The sequence below is a fragment of the Microtus pennsylvanicus genome, chromosome 10 (genome assembly GCF_037038515.1).
Source record: "Microtus pennsylvanicus isolate mMicPen1 chromosome 10, mMicPen1.hap1, whole genome shotgun sequence".
Taxonomy (NCBI): Eukaryota; Metazoa; Chordata; class Mammalia; order Rodentia; family Cricetidae; genus Microtus; species Microtus pennsylvanicus.
Window position 1 is genome coordinate 106,926,224 of NC_134588.1, and position 21,707 is coordinate 106,947,930.

At 42.6% G+C, this 21,707-nt stretch overlaps 1 protein-coding gene across 1 annotated transcript in view; it reads left to right on the forward strand.

Annotated features, from left to right (window-relative positions):
- Positions 1-21,707, forward strand: part of Ush2a (usherin) — a 663,496-nt gene that overhangs the window by 429,475 nt on the left and 212,314 nt on the right. Inside the window, 6 exon segments of the mRNA XM_075987373.1 lie at positions 9,177-9,407; positions 9,410-9,460; positions 9,463-9,729; positions 9,732-9,757; positions 13,685-13,995; positions 14,885-15,007. Of these exon segments, the coding sequence (XP_075843488.1) occupies positions 9,177-9,407; positions 9,410-9,460; positions 9,463-9,729; positions 9,732-9,757; positions 13,685-13,995; positions 14,885-15,007 (1,009 nt within the window).

A 21,707-nucleotide genomic window follows, 5' to 3' on the forward strand; every position in this document is an offset into this window, starting at 1 on the left:
AACTTGGTCAATGTGGTGTTCAAGCACCTGTGGCCAGATAAATACAAACAACATGCGGATTTTTTTTTAATGTGTTAGTGGCAGACCAAGCAGCCGACATGTCTACAGCTTACAAAGCTATGTAGTGATTACATTAGACTCAGATGAATATGCTTAATATAGTAGGAAGAAGGAAGGCACCTAGCAGCTGAAAATATTTTCTAGTCATTTTATTTCTATGTATGTGTATTTGTGTGTGAATCTGTGTGTTGGTAAGAATGTGTATGAGTGTATGTGTGTATGTGTGAATCTGTATATTTATGAGTGTGTGTGTGTTTACAGGTGAGTGTGGGTGTATTTATGGGTGTAAGAGTGTGAATCTGTGTGTTGGCAAGCATGTGTATGGGCGTGAATCTGTATGTTTATGAGTAGGGCGTTGGTATGTGTGTGTATTTGTGGGTATGTGGGTATATTTATGGGTGTAGGAGTGTGAATCTGTGTGTTGGCAAGCATGTGTATGGGGTGTGTGTATAAATCTGTGGATTTGTAAGCATGGGTATGTGTGTGTATGTGTATGCTATATACAATGCAGAGGTCAGAGTGTGGGTGTCATTCCTTGGGAGATGCTGGCCACCCCTCTTTTGTCACTGTCTCTCATTAGCCTGGGACTTGGTGAGTAGGCTATGATCAGGCCAGGAAGCCTCCACCTGTCTCTGCCTCCCTGCACTAAGATTATAACCATGTGGCACCACACCCAGATTTTATACTACAGGATTGAGCAACAAACTGAGGTCCTTGTTCTTGAGAAGAAAGCCATCTCCCCAACCCATAGTGTTGATATTTTCTAAGCCATACAGTGGTTTCCCACTTGGGACTGCAGTTATTCTACAGCTTTCATACACTGACAGCTGTTTTATGTGTAGTATATAAATGGAAAACTTGTAGTTTGGGGCAGGGTTCTGTGAACTTGACTTTAAACATAATCACAGAGAGGCTTTTCCTCCTAAACTCCAGCTCCATGCAAAATGTGAGCTCACCCACTTCACTATTAAGGAAAAACTCAAAGAAAGACCAGGGAGGGTCAGGTAATTTGCTTTTAGTAAAAATTTTCCAAGAGAGGAGACAAATATTTAGTTATATTTCGACTGTAATGTTTAGGTTTTTGCTTTTTTTGGGGGGGGGGTATCAGTCTGACAAAATTACATCCATACACAAGCAATGAGATCAACTAATGAGATCGAAATTGCTTCCTAAAAACCATTGCTAACCTCAAAATAAAACTCCAAACAAATGATTTTGTGGCCCGGCATTTTGAAGGATTTGACCATTACCACAAACTTGAGATTTAAAATTTTTCACTGATATACCTTTGCAGATTTATTTTTAATTATGCACATGTGTATAGGGGAATATTTGCAGGTCAGTACAGGTGCCCACAGGTACATGATCCCTCCAGGGGTTAGAGTCCCAGGCAGTTGGAACCACCCAGTGTGGGTGCTGGGAACTGAGCTGAGGCTCTCTGAAAGAATAGTGCCTGTGGACCCTTGACTGCTGAGTCCTCTCTCCAGCCCCCCTGCCAGGACACTCACTTTTAATTTTAAACATAAATCTAAATGGCATTATAATAATGTTTATATAATAGCATAATATATGTTATATAATAACACATATATAATATAATACCATAAATCGAATTTTGGAGTCTGAGCAGTTCATACTGGGGATTCACATAGATGTTTTTATCTTTGTTCATTGTCTTTTTACCAGATAATTATCCATAAGTTTGTCTTCAGAGTGATAAAAAAAGATATATCACATGATATTATGATATTTAGGGCCATTAGTAGCATACTTTGGTGATCCATTGCATACAATCTAGGATTTTTTTGTATTTTTATAATTGCATGAAGTGACTATTTCAGTTTCCTCATTTTGCATGACAAAACTCATGACCAAAAGCAGCCTAGAAAAGGAAAGCATTAATTTGTCTTATACTTCTAGTTCACAGTCTGTCAAGTGAAGTTGGGGCAGGAATTCAAGCAAGAACCTGAAGCAGAATCCATGAATGAAGGCTGCTTCCTGGCTTAGTTTCTGGCTCACTTGTGGGTGCATGCTTAGCTGTCTTAGTCAGTGTTCTATTGCTGTGAAGAGACCGTGACCAAGGCAACACCTAGAAAAGGAAACATTTAACTGGGGGTGTCTTCACAATATCAGGTTAGTCCATTGTCACTGTGGTGGGGAGCATGGCAGCATGCATGGCACTGGGGTAAACTGAGGGCTACATCCTGATCCATAGACAATGGGCTGAGAGACTGGGCCTGGCCTGGGCTCTGGAACCCTCAAAAGCCACCCCCAGTTACACACTTTCTCCAGCGAGGCCACACCTCCTAATCTTTCTATTCTTTGCAAACAGTTCCACTCCCTGGTGACCAAGCATTCAAACATATGAGCCTATGGAGCCACTCTTACTCAAACCACCACAATTCCTGGTCATATCATAATGCAAACTGCATTTAATCCAACTTCAGAAGTCCCCATAGTCTATCACAGTCTCAACATTATCTAAAAGCCCAAAGTTCAAATTTTCTTCTAAGACTCATGGCACTCTCTTAACTGTAACCCCCTGTAAAATCAAAACCAAAGAAGAGATCACATGCTTCCAACAGACAATAACACAGAATATACATTACCATCTCACAAGGGAGGAAAGGGAGCACAGTGAGGAAAGACTGGGCCAAAGCAAGACTTTTGCAAGCTGGGCAAACTCTAAATTCTGCATCCCCATGTCTGATATCAAAATGCTCTTCAGATCTCCAACTCCTTCAGCTTTGTTGACTGCAGCACCTCTCTTTCTCTGGGCCTGGTCTCACTCTGTTAGCAGCTCTTCACAGGAATCCATGGCTCTGGTATCTCTAATATCTTGGGGTCTCCAAGGCAATCCAGGCTTCACCTTCACAGCTTCATGCAATGGTCTCTCTGGGTCTCCATGCAGGGACACATGTGATACACACCTGGCCTCAGCAGCTCTCTTGAGTCACAGAGGAAGATTCCATACTCCTTTCTGGGGACTCTAAAGCCAGAAAGGAAGGGAGGGGAGGGGAGGGGAGGGGAGGGGAGGGGAGGGGAGGGGAGGGGAGGAAAAGAAAGTGTGAAGTTCAGTTAGCTGGTGGAGATCATCTAGGATAAGACTTCTCAAACTATTTATTATGTAAATGTGTGTCCATGGGGTGTTTAAATTTAAAAATTAATATTGCACAGCAAACTTTTTTATGATTCATATATTTTAGGATGTGAAGCTTAACCAGCGTCCTTAGGTAGAGGAATGTGAAAATATTTTAAATTTGGGTTGAATGTCTTGTAAATGATGGTCCCTTGCGGCAGCTCAGCTGTGCCCATTTCAAAGGAGCTTGCCCAGCTGGGCTTAGTGACCGTCCCATCTCCTTGTGGAGGAGTTGGGCGTGGGTCACAAGACCCTCAAAGCAACTCTGCCTTAATTGCACATGGCGGGGAGGGGCTAGAGCGCAAGTGTAGGCTTGGGGCGTCTGACAGAGGGAGGTTCCCACTCTGCAGTGATGGGACGCCTTCGTTCATGCTGGGTAAAGGCTTTTCAGGCACAGCCTGTCACGGTAGGAGGATGTACACCCCTGCAAGGAACCCCTCACCTCTGCTTTGTAAGGAAGCCCCATAAAAGCGTTACTCCCTAGAGTGAGTTTTAGCAGACCTGCGCCTTCCTTTGCTATTGGGATCTTAGGAGGGATAGACATGGCTAGGACTTCCCCTGGAAAAAGATTTTAGCAACAGCGCCTGTATCAGTATTAACATTTTCATTAGTGAAGAAATATGAACTATAAATTTCAGGTGTGCCACGTAGTCATTTTGTTCCTCCTGCTTCAGGCATTTTCCCCACATGCTCTGAATATTCAGGGCTGGGTGCTGCCCCCTTACACTTTCACAGGGGGACATGCTTGTCTATTTTACAGACAAGAGATTGGAGAGCAAAAGGCCCATTTTCTTCTTTATGTGTGGGTGTTTGCTCCGTGTGTGTCTGTGCACTGCATACATGCTGGTGCCCATGGAGGCCAAAGAGTGTTGGATCCATTTGAACGAGAGTTGCAGACAGGTGTGAGCTTCCATGTGGGTGCTGGGAATTGAATTCAGGTCATCTGCAAGAGCAGCAAGCGCTCTTAACTGCTGAGCCGTTTCTCCAGCCACAGAAATCCATAGTTGCTTCTCTAACCTTAAAAATAGAAGGCTTTGCATGTTCATCCCTGTAAGCTTTGTTTTCTATTGCATAGATCACTGACCCAAATTCTTACATTTTTGTAATTAGTAGGAGCAACTATTTTATTGTATTTCTTTGTTATTGTATAATCTTAACATTGAATTTGTCCAAGCCAAGTTGCCAACAGAAGTTTCTTTAAAATGATGGACTAAATAACAGAAAATTGGGTCCATCTGGCCTCAGTGTCTCTCGTGGGTTCTTGAATCCCCTTTGAGCACACAAAGCAGGCTGCTCTTGCAAAGTTTGTCTAGAGCAGCACTATTCCTTACATCATTCAGACGCAAACCACATATCGATGTGACGCGTAGCCCAGGCTTCTCCAGCCTTTCCTACGTTTAGTTTAAGAAATTAATAAGTATTTTTTTTATCACAGTTGCCTTACTGCTATGGGTTTGTCTTTACTAAGAGACTATTCTGTACCAGATCGCTATCTGTGGAATGGTGTCAACAATTTTTTTAAAGTGTTTTGGTTCTTAGATGATCCATGTTGGAAAGTTCACAGTGGACTTTGTTAGATCTCTTGGTAACAACCACATGTGTGTGTTAAACAGCCAGGGTTAAGATCTGCCCATCTGAATGCCACACCTGCAGCCCACTGACCATTAACAAGGGTAGGGGTTTTGTGTCATTTTCAATAGATTCCTCTCTCTCTCTCTCTCTCTCTCTCTCTCTCTCTCTCTCTCTCTCTCTCTCTCTCTCTCCTTCACACACACACACCTACACCCCTCTATCTATTAGGAACATTCTAGAACACTAAAACTCTACATAGGTTCTTTTAATCACAGCATCCCACTCAATTTGATCATAATCCCAGGAGAAAACCCAGTTGTCCAGGGTTGATTAAATAAGAATCTGGAAAGGAGGGCCATGGTCTGGAAGAGCAGTCAGTGGCGGTGAGGCAAAGAACCCTGTGAGTTGAGCTGAGGGGTTGGTTACACCTGTGTGACCCAGAAGTGGCCTCTTCTGAGCGGACGGCTGCATTTCTGACCAGTAGATACTTACGCTGTGGGATTTTGCTGCTTCTCATGCCAGACAGCACGTTTTATTTGCAGCCCTGGACTGTTCGAGGAAGTACCCTGAAGAAGGATGCACTGCGGATCACCTTATCCCCTGCCCCAGGTCTAGATGAGCAGCCTTTCCTCCTGACCTCCACTCCTCCTGGTCTCGGGAGAACAGGGAATGGAAGGTCTTCAGAAGTGATCCTCTTACCGACAGACTGGGCAGCGCTGCCCTTTCCACTTCAGCGATGGCTGGAATGCTGCCGCTCTGCCGTTAAACCCGGAGCACGGTGTTGGCGTTTCCCTCGCAGTCAGGGAAGGTGGGAGTTGACACTGGACAAGCCCACAGCTAGCTCGTGTTCTGCATATTTGTTTGGGGGTATGCCATGGCACCATCTTCATTATTACCACATGAATATTCCCTTCTCTTTATTCTCTTGGTCTTCTTGCATTTGGCTCTTTTATTATTAGCTGTCAAAAATTCTTTGGGGAAGTTGTTGGGTATAAATAATAAATTGACGAAAGAATTCATGATTAAAAAGACAGGTTGCCGTTCTCTCAGCTACGGCATCAGAGATGAATAGCATGGCTACCTTAACATCTGGAGTGTGATGCAGAGCTTTGTCTAAGGGCAGTCCGCATACCACCCCCATGGTTTTTAATTCACTGGGAAATTTAGGGGCTATTCACGTAGGAGTTCATATCACTGAAAAGAGTTTTTAAACCAAGCAAGGTTCTTTTTATGAGAATGGTAAAATATTAGCTTGAGGACAACATTTGAGACTGTAACAGGAAAATCAATCCACCACAGCAAACAAGTGTGAAAGACTTTTCATCCCAAACTGCCGAACGTCACGCGTATCCTCGAACTGGGAGCCGTAGACAGGGTTGAGCCTGCGCACGCACACACTCTCGCCAGTGTGCACACCTGACATTAACATAGCAAGGCCATTTCCCATCAAGGTCATGACTTTCTCTTGGGCTGGGGCTGAACCTTACATGTGAGGCAGGCAGTTACCCACAAAGATCATGCCTTTCACCAAAACAAGACCGCTTTCAGTTGTGAATGTGCAGACTACCTTGAAACAGCAGTCTGTGGCTCGACCAGAGATGAGACTCAGTTCCTGGCTCCAGGGAGCTGTGCTCTAGACAGTTACACCCGCCGAGAGAGCTGTTGCCTTAAGTCTCCAGCACTGGGCGGCTGAGCTGTGTGCCTGCCAGACTTCCCCATCTCCCCTCGAGTGACAGCGGCATTGACAACATGTTCTAGTCCACATTGATTTTACAGTTAAGGAGCTGATCGTGATGTATAGGGATTTTACGAATTCAGCTGAGAGGCCGACTTTTGCCTTTTATCATTCCATTAAACTTTTATAACCATCTTTTTCATGTCATTTCACCCATGAATTCTTACTTTAGAGAGTGATAGCTACTGCGGCGAGCGTAACTTTCCTCGTGTTCACGGCTTTTTATTGTATTAGCCAACTACCCCAATTATAGTTATTACTCATGTTTTACATAATTGTGGTGACCCTTTCAACTGAGTGGTAGCAGGACAGTTGGTTTGTATATAGAATTAGATGATCCTGCTTATCATTTCAAAGCTCCAAATTGAACGAGTGCCAGAAGTCAGGTTTTAACACTTGCCTAGCCAAAGGAGCTAATTAGGCTTACTTCTGTTCTTTCTGTTCCTCTCCAGGATGCATTAGAGGACTTTCTGCAGAGGAAGCCAGGAGTGTGCTCGGCTTTCCCGAGAGAGAAGCTAATAAAATGTATTCTGGCTCTGGGGGTGTGTGGTGGGGGTATCATGAAATTGAAATTGAATGTCTCCTCTTCCCAAGATAAGAGGTCGTCTTTAAGGAAGGGCTGTGTTCTGTGGGAGTTGGAAGTGTAAGTCCGGCTCATTACCATGGACGTTTTACCTATCACACCATCAGCGTCTTCGGGAGAAATAAAAGGCCGTATTCTCATCACAGAGAACAAACTGCATCCTTGTTGGTGCTTTTCCCTGAAGAAGCTCCGCAGTGTGATAGCTCACAGAGGAGGGAATAATTATGCGAGACCCTGATGAAAACCCGCCGGAAAACATTCTGGCTTTTTAAAGCATTTATTATTCTTTAGTGAGGAGAGGGGGTGAGGTAGGGTTAGGCTAAAGACTCGAATCTCCACAGTTGCTTTTACAAGCTCCGGTATCAGAGGTTTTTTTTTTTTTTTTTAAGATTGCAAAACATTTAGAGCTTGTAAGACGCTGAGATTTTTCTGGGAATAACTAAACATGCATGGCATGGCCAGCTAAAAGAGAAGCCGTATCCCCATGTTGGTATGATAATTGCTTCTGTACCATGCACTGGCGAGGTGAGAAGAAATGTCACCGATGGCTTTCAAGTGAAAGCTAACAACAGGCCAGCCTGGGGAATGCCCACACCAACGTCACCATGATGCTAGGCTTTCTCTCCCCACAAAGGGTGGGCGACCAAATTGTCAAAAATAGCTTGCTTTTAGGTCCCTTCACAAAACGAATTTTGATTCTATCATCAGCACTTCAGTTGGTGACTAAAACGTAGCCCATTCTGTTTGGAAACGTCCCTTACATAGCTATTGCCACGGCCAATGGCTTCACAAGTCTGTGGCTACCTTTAACACTTCGCCCTCGATGGGATACTGAATCGCACATTCACACTCAAATCAATGCTGTTTTAAACAATTACTAAATCCAACTATATCTTTTTAAAAGATTTTCAATAAAATCTAATGTTCACAGAAAAAAAATCTCATAAATGCCAAAATTGCTGTGGGCAGAAAAGAGGGCTATAGTATATTTTTTTTTGATCTGTTGTAGCAATTTATAGATCTCAGGCCATGGTTTATAAGAATGCTAAACGTCCCGGAATTACAGCTGTTACTGATCAGTGATTGAGCCAGATTTGTGTTATTGCGCCATGTTCCTGCTTGTACCTAGAGAGCAGTAAAGCCGCGATATAATAAAAAGCACCTGCATTTTAAATGAAATTTCAATTGAAAAACTTAACAGCCCTTCAAATTGCAGAATTTAACGCAGCCCAGTAAAGCTTAAATAACACTTTGCCTGCGCAGGCTGAGGGGATTCGCATTCAAGGTGACTTGATTGTGTCGCACGGTGAAATTATTTACAATTAAGGAATTTCTCTGGAGGGCTGCAGAGTGCCTGCTGCCCCCCACCACCACCTCTGCAGGCATATGGTGGGCCTTTTTCAGTATTCATGGGGCCTCCCGAACCTTTATGATAATTGAATCAGTTAGAGTGCTGAGTGGGGCAGACGTAAAACCCGTTAACCTAAAGGTCAGATCTGTGCGTTGTTTATTTATCAGCAGGTGAAGGAGCTGGATCGTCGTCAGCTCTGTCACAGGCACAGTAAAAAATCACCGATAATATTAACAGGGAGTAGATAAATCGCAAAACATGGATTAGCATGATAAACAGAGGCAGCATCCTATGGAATGTATGATGAGGGATGCTGTCGACGGGTCTGTTGCCGTAGTGATGTTGGTTAGAATCAGGACTGGGGACCCAGGGGGCAAAATGTGGCCACAGCCTTCTCGAACTTTGGTTAAACTGTCAGCTTGTGTGTTTTTCTTCTAATGCCTTGATTTAAAATAATTGTAAAAGTCCTTTTGATATTTTTTCAGCATTAGCTCTAATGAAGAGAAATGGTTTTGCTGGGTCTATGATAGGAAGAAAAGGGCAGCGTCAGCTCAGTCACGTTCAACAAGTTCAACAAGTATTTCTCATACCATAGTGGGCAGGGCAGTCTTGCTCATCTGTGTGCCCTTTCCCTGTTTGCCTCTTGTCTCCACCAAGCGCTCGTTCATTTGAGTTTTACTGTTGAGGATACACGAGGTTTGTAAGATCCGTGACTTCCTGAATGTGTTCTTTACAGGGCCTGGGCCAGTAGATCCTCCAGTTCTTCTGAACGTGAACTCGAGAGTGATGTCTATCGTTTGGCAGCAGCCCGTAAAGCGCAATAGGACTACTTCCCGTTATCGTATGTACTGGCATGGCCGTCTGTACTTCACGGCCTCGGGGTATCAGTTCCAGGTAGAAGCCTGTACCTCCAAAGGGTGTTCCAAGTCACCAGAGTCTCAGACTGTGTGGACACTCCCAGGAACACCGAAGGGATCCCAAGCCCAGAGCTGTTTCCAGACACTCCAACATCTGTCGTTGTATCTGGCAACCCCCCACCAACCCCAGTGACTTTACTGAAAACTTTACAATCGAGAGATAAGTCAAAGGGAAAGAGGAAATTAGGAGCCTGTCACCTCTCTCGAGAAGTCATGCCATGAAGTTTATTGACAAGGATCCTACCCTCAGCCCTTGGACACAATATGAATACCGGGTTCTGGGGAGCTCTCTTAATGGAGGCACAAGAAGCAGCGGCTGGGTAGAAGTTTCAAAAATACCCTCCCGGCCTGCAGGAGTGCAGCTGCCCAGGGTGCATTGCTGGGACCAGATGCAGTCAAGGTAAGCCATTGGGCGTTCTGGCTTCTCTCGGTCCTACAGATGTAGGGACTTACCCTGAGTGCACTCTGTCTGACAGAGCCATCTACTGACAAGACTAACACATTCATTGTCTGAGGCAATTGCTGCAGAAACTGGCTTTTTGGCCTTTAGCCCAAACTATCTGGAATTCAATGTCAGTTTTTCATTTCTCCCTGAATCCCCTTAATTATATTGTTGAGAGACTGCTATTTGCCTCGCACACATGAAATACTTTGATACCACTGTGGGATGCTTAGCCTCAGGACCACGTCATATTTAAACAGATCGGGAAATGAGGAGAGATGGGGAGACTAATGGAAGTGCTGAGAAGCATATTAACAAACAAAAGCTCCACGCGCTTATATTCCGTGCTCTTTTGGAAAAAAAAATCAAAGAATTGAAATAATGGGAAAAGAAATTAAGAAAATAGCATAATGCTGGGATATCCAGAAAGCTCAATTATTGGCCTCATTCTTTGGGGATTGAACTCTAGAGGATGGGATAACTACCATTGTTTTGGCTGGCATACAAACTTCATTCAAGGGAAATTAGTGTAACCAAACAGGAGGGAGTTTTGCAGCTTAGAAGCCTCTTTTGTGTAAATACACACATGCTTCCATGGATCCAGCCTTGTACCACTGCCAAAAGCCTCGGTACAGTGGCTTGCTCACCAGAGCACAAAGCAGAGGGCATTTGCATAACAGCAAAGTTCGTCTGTCGGAATTATTGCTTGGATCCAGGCTGAGTTCTCTCTTGCCAGCGAAAGGTAGGCACTCGATGACGCTAGATAATTTAACTTTTTAAAGAAAATTCATTTAACCCACAAACTAGAAGTGACCATTTAGCAATTTTTTTATTTAGTCTTTGAAAATTAAACACCCAAAATAATCTTAAGTATCTTCGACCCGAGAATTGTTAAAGCAATGCAATTTTGGTGAAAAATAAGTAAAGCATATGGAATTCTATTGATGTAACATTAATTCAATTTTTACATGTAGCATATATGATAATCTATGAACTCGAAAAATCATAAGAACTTGTCTTCAGTCAACGAAAAGAAAAGAAAAGAAAGGAAACAAACAAACCCAGAATCAGCGATCATTCCAGAACTGCCTTACCTCTCTGAAGAGTTCTGTGGGGCGGGTTTTGGTGCAGCGTTGATAGATGGCATGTGGCATGGCACCCACAGTCCCTTCACAGGGGCAGCAGCTACACTTCAAATGTTCTTCTCATTCTTTCTGCCAAAGTTTTAAAAATTAGGCATCACTGATTGTAGAATATCAAAAAAGAAAAAAATAAATGTGTGCGTGATTTCAGAAGCTAACAGTGAGCCAGTCTGCTTGAGTGGGTCAACACCCCAGGATCCCAATATCTGGAAGGAGTTAGTCAGCCTTTATTTCCCCTCTAGGGCCGTGACACTTTCATCTAGGAAAGGGAGTAGGGTGTCCATGTCCTATCGGATTGGTAGGGAAATTTTGATCAGCTTGACTAAGGGAGCTAAATTCCATGGGTCATCACCTCAGGCCCAAGAAAACCATGGAAACCCTAGGTCAAGTTTTGATTTGTTTTGTTGTTTTTTTTGTGTGTGAGTATTTTTGATTGGTTCATTGGTCTTTCAAGACTGGGTTATTCTGTGTAACAGCTCAGGCTCTCCTGGAACTGAATTTGTAAACCAGACTGGCCTTGAACTCAAAGAGACCTACCTGCCTCTGCTTTCCATGTTCTGGGATTATAGGTGCACACCACTACATATGGGCCCCAAGTTTTTAGAAAGATCTTGAAACACAGAGGTATGACAGCCAAGTAATGCCTTTGGGCATCAATTCCCATTATTTAATTAGGAAAAATGAGGAATTCTGGACTTAATCTAGTGTTTCATGATGTATATTTAAATGTTGTTCAAAGAACACAGTTTCGTGTTAGTATTATTGGCTCACACTGTACTTGGGACTATCTTAAAACTTTACCCAAGTGATTTTCTAGTGAGATTTCTCCTTAGTAAGCGGAGGGATGACTTGTATTCAAGCCATGTCACCAGCCCTGCTATCTCTGTGCAATGCCACCTGCAGGAGCTACTGCCCGACAGGGGCAGCAAGAAAAGTACCAAAGTGAGACAACTAAAAGACAATTAGAGAGTAGCACATTGCTAAGTAGAAAAAGAGTTGCTACCCAAGCCAAATCTAAGAGAGTCCTGTATGAGGGTGATACAATTGAAGCCTTACCCCGGCTTCTGTGGCAGTTTGAGTGACTTAATGAAACCCGGTCAAAAATGTACAAGAAGTTGAGGATGCGATTCGGGGGTAGAGGGCTTACCTGGAATGTGCGAGGCTCTGAGCTTAATACTTGACTACTAAAAACAATTGCTCATGGCTTGGTAAAGACATAAGTATTAAGGGAAACTGAGGGCACAGTAGGTATAACTCATATTCTCAAAATCTTACCATCAGGAAAACTCCAAGTAATTATATTATGTGAAAAAATGAACTCTGTGTACTTCCCTGTGGCACTTAATTTCCTGAGAAGACTCTTTCCTTCTTGAAGGGTGGTAGACAGTCTCTACTAAGACTGAAAAGAACAGTTCAATCAAGGTATAGAATAATTTCATATTTGAATATCAATCTAAAACTTCTGAATAAAATGTTAGCAAATTGAATTAAGAAGATCAAAAGAATAATCTAATGGGACAAATTTGATCCGATTCCAAAAATGGAAGTTCAATGCCCTGCTGTCTCTCATCATGCCTCTTACACTAACCAATTAAGGAGAAAGCCTGTAGTTTTTTAACCCAAAAGGGTTTAAGCGACTGGAGATGGCTCAGCAGTTAAGAGCTCTTACTATTCTTGCAAAGGACTCCAGTTCCCAGCACCCACATCAGGCAGCCCATAACTGCTTAAAACTCCGTTTCCATGGGGTCCAATACAACCTGGTTTCCTTGGGCACCTGACACATGGGGTGTACAGAAGCTCACACAGGCAAGCCCAAAATGACAACAATCATTTTAAATGACCTCATCAGATTTGAAAGCCATTTCTTAATGAAATAATTAAGCAGTGTAAAATCAGATTTAAAAGAAGGATTTCAAACAGGATTCAGCCAATGTACAGATTGCCATGGTAAAGCACTTAGAATAACTGAGAAATAAAATAAAGTGCAGAAATCACCAAAGTATGTATCAGTGAAGCAGCAACAAACTTTCTTTTATAGAGCCATCAGGGGCCTCTAACCTTGAACCTTAGTCTACCAAGCTCTAGTAAACTGTAGAGAGAAATGTCTCATCTGGTATGATGAAATTTATAAGATGTTATTCTGTTTTCTGATGTGAAACTTGTTCAAACAGAGCAACCCTTTGAAGTTTTAAAAGCTTTCTACATGTTCTTATCCTGAGACTAAATGCATTATTGCTTCATTTGTTAAAATGTACACCAGCTTCGGAATTCAATTGTGAATGTCAGAACATACAAATGGCCACCCATCCCAGCCTTTGTAAAACAACCTCTTTAACCCACAAAATTAGGAGCTCTGAGTTCAATGTAATTGAGTTATAAACATGCAAACTTTCAAGTCCTCATGCTGCCCTAATGCGTGTGGGTGTGTGAATTTCCTCTGTGTGCTTGCTCTGTGTCCTGTGCAGCCAAGGCAGAGATGGATCGCCAGGATGGGTATTAGTCTGATGGTTCTATAAAGCATCACAGCTAAAAGTCAAGCCCAGGAAGCAGCTCCCACTGGGCTCCTAGCATTCCGCTCATGGTCCCCAGTCTTTCCGTATTGTCTAGTGCATGGGGTTAAGTTGAATGTGGACCTTCAGAAAATGACTTTGAGGCAAAGGAGGCAGGCAAAACTCTAGACTCTGTGAACATCACTGCTCTGTTCCTGTGTTGTCACACTGATGCTCCTGGTCTTTTATTTCAGGTCACTTGGAAAGCCCCATTCCTCCAGAACGGAGACATACTGAGCTATGAGATCTGCATGCCAGACCCTCTCATCACGATCCCTAACAGAACCTCATCTCATCTCTTTCACTAATTACTTGATCACAATTGCTGTGCTTGCTCCAGAGGGAATGGGTACCTAGGAGGGTGCACGGAGAGTCTCCCTACCTCCGTCACCCCCCATCCAGCCCTGCCTCAGGAACTGGCCCCATCGTCTTTGATTCCACTAAGCAAATCTTGTGTTGGGATTTCTTGGCAGCCACCATTCAAGCCAAATGGACCAAATTTGAGGTAGAAGAGAAAGGACTTTCCTCTGCAGTTTGTTTTAGCTCTGTCATTCTAAGAAGTATGGAGGCAGGGTTTCACTAACATCTCAACATAAAATTAATGCCATCTAAATACTTACGTACTCCTACAAACTCATAATAACCACACAATATTCCTCTGTTCTTAACATTTGTATAATAGCACATTGTATTAAGGGATTTCTTTAACCAAGAGTGAGCATCATATCGAGACAAACTAAAATCCTTAAAACATTTCTCTCATAGCTAATATTTCCCCTCATTGTTTTTCTCTTTTCAAAAACTAATTTTATTCTGCTTGGCCGCTCTGGCGTGTGTTCTGTGTAACATGGTAGGACAGTGGTGTCTCTGAATTATGAAGTTAACCATGCAGTCATTTCCATATCACCACTGTCTAGAGGCTTAGGAAGAGTGTTCCCTTCTCGAAAGAAGATGGAAGCCAAGAACTGTGATTCTGAAATAGCTCTACAGCCACCAGAACTGAATACATGGCATAGGAAACAGAGTGGATAATATCATCATTGTTTATAAAATTTTAATGGAGTCTTAGGAAATCATTAACTTGATAAGATTTTTAGAGTCCTACTTTGTGTGAAACTTGCAACAGATCTTGAGCAAATCTGACACAGAAATCTAAACTGTTTCCATCCCACTGGTGACCAAAACATGTGAGTCTACGTGATAATTTGCAATTAGCAGACTATATGACAGCTAAACCAGGAGAAAAGGTGTTTATCTGGAAATATTTCATAATTGCACTATGGTATTATTTCTGCTTTCATGCATGCATCATATACATGCCACTAAGCTATCTGAATCTCAGTAATAATGTTCGTTGAGACAATCATGATATTCCTGCTTGTCTTCTCTTTTAGATATGAGCTTCTGAGATGCAAAATCCAGCAGCCACTTGCTTCAAATCCCCCAGAAGATTTAAATCTGTGGCACAATATTTATTCAGGAACTCAGTGGTTTTACAAAGATAAGAGTCTTAGCAGGTGAGATTACAAAAACTATAAAAACAAATGCTGGCATTTAGTTTGGGGCGTGTGGAGTAGTTCAAGGTACCCCAGAGTGTTCGTTGTGTGAACCTGTTATCAGTCACGCGGTAGAATATGTTCAGTTATTATCTGTGGCATTAATCATTGAAGTGTAGCCGAGGCGTGTTGAGTGTTTGCCATCTCAACTGTGTGCTTGCAATAAGCCTTTCAAGTCAAACTTGGCGATGTGTGAGCCCCAAACTATTGCCTTTGTCACATCTCTATCTAGACATGAAACTTAGTAATGGAATTTGGAAGAATTGAATACACCCGGAACTTTGGAAATTAGTGGGTGCCTCCCATATTCACCTGTGTTTAGGGGATATGGGTTGTAAGTCACTGAATAAGTGAGGCTTGAAAGAGTTGAATCTAGAATTTAAAACTAAACCATGGGCCAGTAGGTGATAGCCGCCAAAACAATACCACATGATAGAGTTAGATCTAAGTACTCTTTGATCTCTTGCTAAGGAACCAGCTTTATGAGCTGAGACAAACCCTTCACCATCTCTGGGGCTCCAACTATATCATCTGCCATTCCCTAGATCCAATTATTTCTCCATTTTCTTGGTCCAGGCAATGTGTTGAAGTTTCAAAATATGTGGACTATTGTCTGAGCCCCATGTCAGTGCACTGCCAACCGTCCCTCATCCCTCCAGCTTCTGTGTCCCAGACTCTCTCACTGTGCTCACGAAGAACAATGTGAAGAATTCCCATCTCTGATCTTTTCCCTCATCAGGCCCCTTCTGTTCATCAGCATCACCTACACTTCAGGTCTTGGCTTAGAAAGTTCTTCCTCCAGGAAGCTGCCTGTCCCCACTCTTGCTGGTCTGAATATAAGCTGAAATAAACATTCCCATGGCAGCTATCTCTAGAAGGATTGTGCAGATAAACAAAAATGTGGTGTGGGATCTAAGTAGATACATGAGGCTAAATGTCCAGGATTTTTTTCCCCACAAGGAAATTTGATTTGGAGGTTTCTGTTTTTATTCAAGGAGTCAAGTGGCTGGAGTCTAAGCTCAGGTGGCAGACTGCTTGTCTGACTTGCTGAAAGTCACGGGTTCAGTCCCAAGTAAGAAGAATATACAGGGTGTACAGGCAGGTAGCAATAAGAGGGCCAGAAGTTCAAGGTCATCTTCACTTACCTAATAATTGCTTACACTCTCATAAACAACTTGGGGTTAAAACTCAGGATGTGTTTTCCATTTCTTAACATTCAAAACATATGGCCCAGTCATCTTAATATGAGACCTTTCCTTTTATTTTTTTTATTAGTCCACTCCTGTCTGCCCAAAGTGGGCCGTTCATCTTGTCATTCAGAGAGGAAGCTGGGAATTAGCCCTCCCATGGGCTCGGGGTTTTTCTGATAAAGGGATGAGTGCACACATTGCTTGCACAGGGGCTACTTCATCTGCCCTGATGGCAGCCAGGACTTCCCTTCTTACTGGTGATTCACAGCTCCCAGCATACTAAGAAAGGACCAATGTTGTCCCCTATATTGTGACACCATAATGAACCTTTCCCCTGGACCTACCCAGGTTCCCTTGGAATCTGGGGAATTACCTTTGGGACCAAATCCTTGGCCCCATAGATAATAAAAACCATGGATGCTAAAGTCATGGATATGAAATTATGAAGTATTAGCTAGCATAGAGCCGATCACAGACTGGCATAGGCTTCAGTCATCCCTGCACTATTTACAATGCTCAGACCAGTGTGAAGGCAGATAGTTGTTACACTGCGTTGTTTAGGGAACAAAAAAAAAATGGTTCAGTACCAGATGCTGTTATTTTTCTAAATATTTCCTGTTCATGGTTGGTTGAATCTGAGGCTATGGAACCCTGGGGCACAGAAGGCTGACTTTGTTTATCCTATTGATTTATCCATTTGACTGTTTTTTTGTAGTTCTTAATTGAATCCATCTTCTTTCAGAAGGCATACATAATTGCCTATTCTCCCCAAATTTCTCTGTTCCCACTTTGCGCCTATTTACATAAATAAGTAGAGCACTGAAGTGTTTTATCGCATCTTTTTAAAACATTTTTATTTTATATGTATGGGTGTTTTGCTTGCATGGATGTTTGTGCACCACATGCATACAGTACCCATGGAGTCCAGAAGAGGGCACTAGGTCTCCTAGAACTACAGTCACAGCTGGTTTTAAGTCACCATGGGGTTGTTGGGAATCAAACCCAGGTCATCAGGAAGAGCAACCAGTGTTTTAACCCCTAAGCCTTCTCTACAGTCACCCCACCACCCCCATCTTGTTTCATTTTTATCATTATAGACATATTTAGAGCAGTGTTGAAGTGAAAATTCTTCTGATACAAAATGTGCAGCAAAGAATGTCTGGGCTTCCCTTTATAAATAGTTATGACATTGAAAAGAAGTCAGAGTTACTGCCTTGTTCAAGTGGTCTGTTTACTAAATGTGTATGTTGATATAGAGAAAAAGAGTCTAGACAGCAATGGCATAGTTTTCTATGCAATTTTTATATCCTGAAATTCAAGACTCCCTTATAGTAATTTTGTCTTCTATATCGTATTATAGAATGCAGATCACCAAGCCAGTTATCTACATAATTTAATTCAAACAAAAGTACCTTTTGTCTTTGTAATTATCTTAGGGCAGGGGTCATTTGTTAGTGCATCTCCTTGTTCCCACAAGCATGCCAAGGGCTGAGACTCAGCTGAGGCCTCTCAGAACCATTGAGAGAGAGGGGAGAGAAAGAGAAAGAGAGAGAGAGAGAGAGAGAGAGAGAGAGAGAGAGAGAGAGAGAGAGAGAAACTATCCAAGCAAGCTTTTGTTTGTGGCAGAGATGACATAGACTCAGTATGGGAAGCAGTTAACCAGACCGACTCTTCAAGGGCATTGTTTATAGTTATAAGAATATTGAAACTTGAATTCTGTTGGGATGTCAATAAAGTTGACACAGATTTGATTCTGATGAAAACAACCCAAGTCAGTCTCAGCTATATTGAAGAAGACTTTTATCAGTTAGCCAGAGGCATCAGAGCTTTTCAATGTACACATTTTGACCCAAAATATCTTTCACTGGACCAATGCTTCCACCAGACTAAATACCATGTGACATCAAGAGCTAGACCAAATCACACCTCATTGGTGAGGTTAAACTTTATGGTCTCACTCGTTTGCATCCAACGAGAAAAGGGAAAAAGTAAATTTTAGGTAAACAGAGTCTAAATTTTCTCATTTCAAAACATTCTCATGGGGGTGGAAGTCAACTCATTAAGTAAAGCCCTTGTTTTACAAATGTGAGGACCAGATATAGATTCCCCAGAGTCCATGCATAAACCAGGTGCAGCCTTTGCCTGCAGTCCTAGCACAAGAGAGACAAGAGACTCCCTAGGATCTGCTGACCAGATAATCTAGACAGACCAGAGTTCCAATGAGCGACCCTATCTCAAAAATTAAGGTGGAGAGGAACTGAGAAAGGCACCAACTCCCATTTCTGGACTCCTCAGCCCCCATCCCCTGGGTCCACATGCTTACATAAACAACAGAAAGCATGTCCCTCAGAGCTCACACTGGCTTTGGCTCTAAGAGAACAGACAGCAAGTTCCTTATTCTTTGGATCGAGACTGCTAGACTGTTGGAAATAAGGTTTGAATAAATGAATGAATTGGAGTGGCATTGCTCACTATGGCAAATACTATTTGTTTTCAGTCTATTTTACTCAAAAACTGCTTTGAGTTTCAGCAGCGATCAATTTTCTCTTGGACATGAATATGTTTGTGTCTGACCTGCCAAATCACATGTGCCCTGAAATCTGTGAGGGTGACTGATTTGGGAACTATGAACACCTGTTTGTCCCCACAAGTAACTGAGAGATAAGCAGATGGAGCCTGAGTCAACTAGACAGAATCTAATGGGCGCTTTTTTTTCCCAACTAAACAGAATGTTTTTTTTTTTCATTTGAGTTCGAATAGCTGGACCTTGAACTGAGAATTGTTCCACAAATTCTTAACCTGTGCTGTTTTGCACAGAGGAAAATATTCTCATTGTATGTGTCACCTAAGAGTCTTCATTTGCTGTTGGAGCAGGGGTCTTCTGGGATAGGTCTTGAAAATATCATCATTGTATGTGTCACCTAAGAGTCTTCATTTGCTGTTGGAGCAGGGGTCTTCTGGGATAGGTCTTGCTGTGAGTACATGGTACCAACTGACCTACCATTCTACTTAGGGAAGCTTTATGTTGTTGAGTGGAATGCCCGTTTGACACCACCAGTTAAATTCACTACAAAGACAGTGCAGATAGTGAATAGGAAAGCTATTTTCGGACAGCTAACTCATCCTTCTGTATGTGTAGGGCTGAAATATGAGCCACAGAGATATGTAGACAAGTTATAGGAATACACCATTACGAAGTAAAGTTTGCTTTTGTTGTAGACAAAGAGATGGCTCAGGGATTAAAAACGTGGAGCCTTCTTGCAGAGGAGCTGAGTTAGGTACCTCACATCCTCCTGTAACTTCAGATCTGTGGGGGCCAACTCCTCCTCCTAAGGTACAGCACCTGTGTTCATTTCTGCATACACACACACACACACACTCACATACAGGGTTAAAAATACAGACATGAAATATAGGGATTTAACTTTTTTAAATTATGTTTTTGCCTTAAAAACTACACATTTTAGTTTTTCATTTAGTAGGAAAGAGATTTTAGTACAAGTTAGAGAGATGTGGCACTGAAGAGAGAGCTCAGCAAGAAAGAGCACTGATTGCTCTTACAGAAGACCTAAGTTTGTTTCTCAGCATCCAAGTCAGGGTGCCCAGAATGCCTGTATCTCCAACTCCTGGGGATCCAATGCCCTCTTCTGGCCTCTGAGGACACCTGAAAACACACATACATTGAAAATCTTCACAATTCTTTTTTAAAGTTGGAGAAATGATAAAGGGCAAACATGTGGTGTCACATGAATGCACACTGACCTCTCAGATAAGTGAAGCAATGGGTATTCGAAAGACTGAGTCCTCAGAAGTCGCAGAGAGGTTCCCTGAGCACAAACAGCTGTTCTGCAAATCTAGGTGAACCCGTTTCATTTCTAAGTGTCCTGGGGTTTGGTTTTTAATCTCTAAAATGGAGAAGACACTTAAATATTTGAAGTAGATGAGCTCTAAAGGCAGGTCTACTTGAGAAGTTTTAGTACCATCATGAAAGCCCACTTTTCAGTGGCATGTATCCATATGGTCTATGCCTTCTGTGCTCCATCTATTTTATATCTATATATGTGTATGTATGTATGCATCTATGTATGTACAGATATATATGTTCCATCTATTATATATGTGTGTGTGGAATATATTGTATATATGGAATATATATTACCTGGTCTACCTAAATTGTATAAAATTATGATAAAATTCCTACAAGTATCATGGGAGGCAGGCCCTCAAAAATTTGTACATGAAGAAAAATATCAGTGCTATTAGCTTGACACAGCAAAGGCTGAACCAAAGTGTCATTTGGAGTCACAAAGGCTGTCACTTGTACAGTAGCATCAACATACGGAAGAAACGCTCAAGCACTGTAGTGGGGAAGATTCAGCTTCTGGTCTTCAGATACAGGAATAAGACTATTTTATGACTTGAAATACAATTATAAGTATTTTACCCAGGGACAGAGTTAATGAAGCCAAGGTCATTGGTTCAATTCCCACGGGAGCCATTAGCTTCTCTTCCTTCTATTGTCTCAGCCCCGCCATCCTCTTAACCCCGACTCACCACCCTTCCCATTCATCCTGGGGTCACAGAGGAAATTGGGCAGGCAGTCTGGATGCAGAGGTAAATCAGCCCCTCCCCTCAGCTAGCGAGGTACCGAAGGTCAAGGCCCAGTCATGTGGCATCATCCCAACTGGGGCAGAGCAGATTATCCCCGGATTGTTATTGTTATTATTATTACTTTCCCATCACACTGGCAGTACCCAGTGCGGCAGCCTTGTTCAGCGTGTCTTCAGTCAGGCCCCCTGCATTTGAATCTCAGCTCTTGTAAAGAGTCCAATGAACTGGACAAGCTCTTTAATATTTCCAACCTTATTTGCTTCACTTTTAAAATCCATACTATAATAGTGCTTTATAGGGTTGTAGATAGATCTGGGTCACAGGAAATTACCAAGGCTGTCACCTTTCGGTGGCCTTGGTCCTGCAGGCTGGTGTGTTCTCAGTGAAAAGCACAGAGACAGGTGTCTTCCGGTAATAACATCAAGTTCCACACGCTGGGTGGCCAGAAACAACACAAGCCCAGAGAGAGGATCCTTGCTTACAGCTCTCAGAGTTAAAGTCACCAAACAAATTGTTTCTGAGGTCAAGCTCCCCCCAGAGGCTTCAGAAAGCAGTCTTCTTCTAACTTCTGATGGTCCCGGCATGCCTGTGCTTGGGGGACCAACACTCCTGCCCCCTCCCTGTTGTTATGTGCAGCATCCCCTTGCGATTTAGTGAGGTTTCTGGAAATAGCACTCTTGCCTTTGGTGACTAGCTTTGAGACTTTGGGCCTGGCTTTGAAGGCATCAGCGGCTGGATATCCTGGGAACATGTATGACCCCACATTGGAAGACGATCTAAAGCCAAAGTTGGGTCAGCCACTAAGCAAGTATCTCCATACAAATTGTTAAAGAGTCAGGGCCTGATTTGTCTACATATAG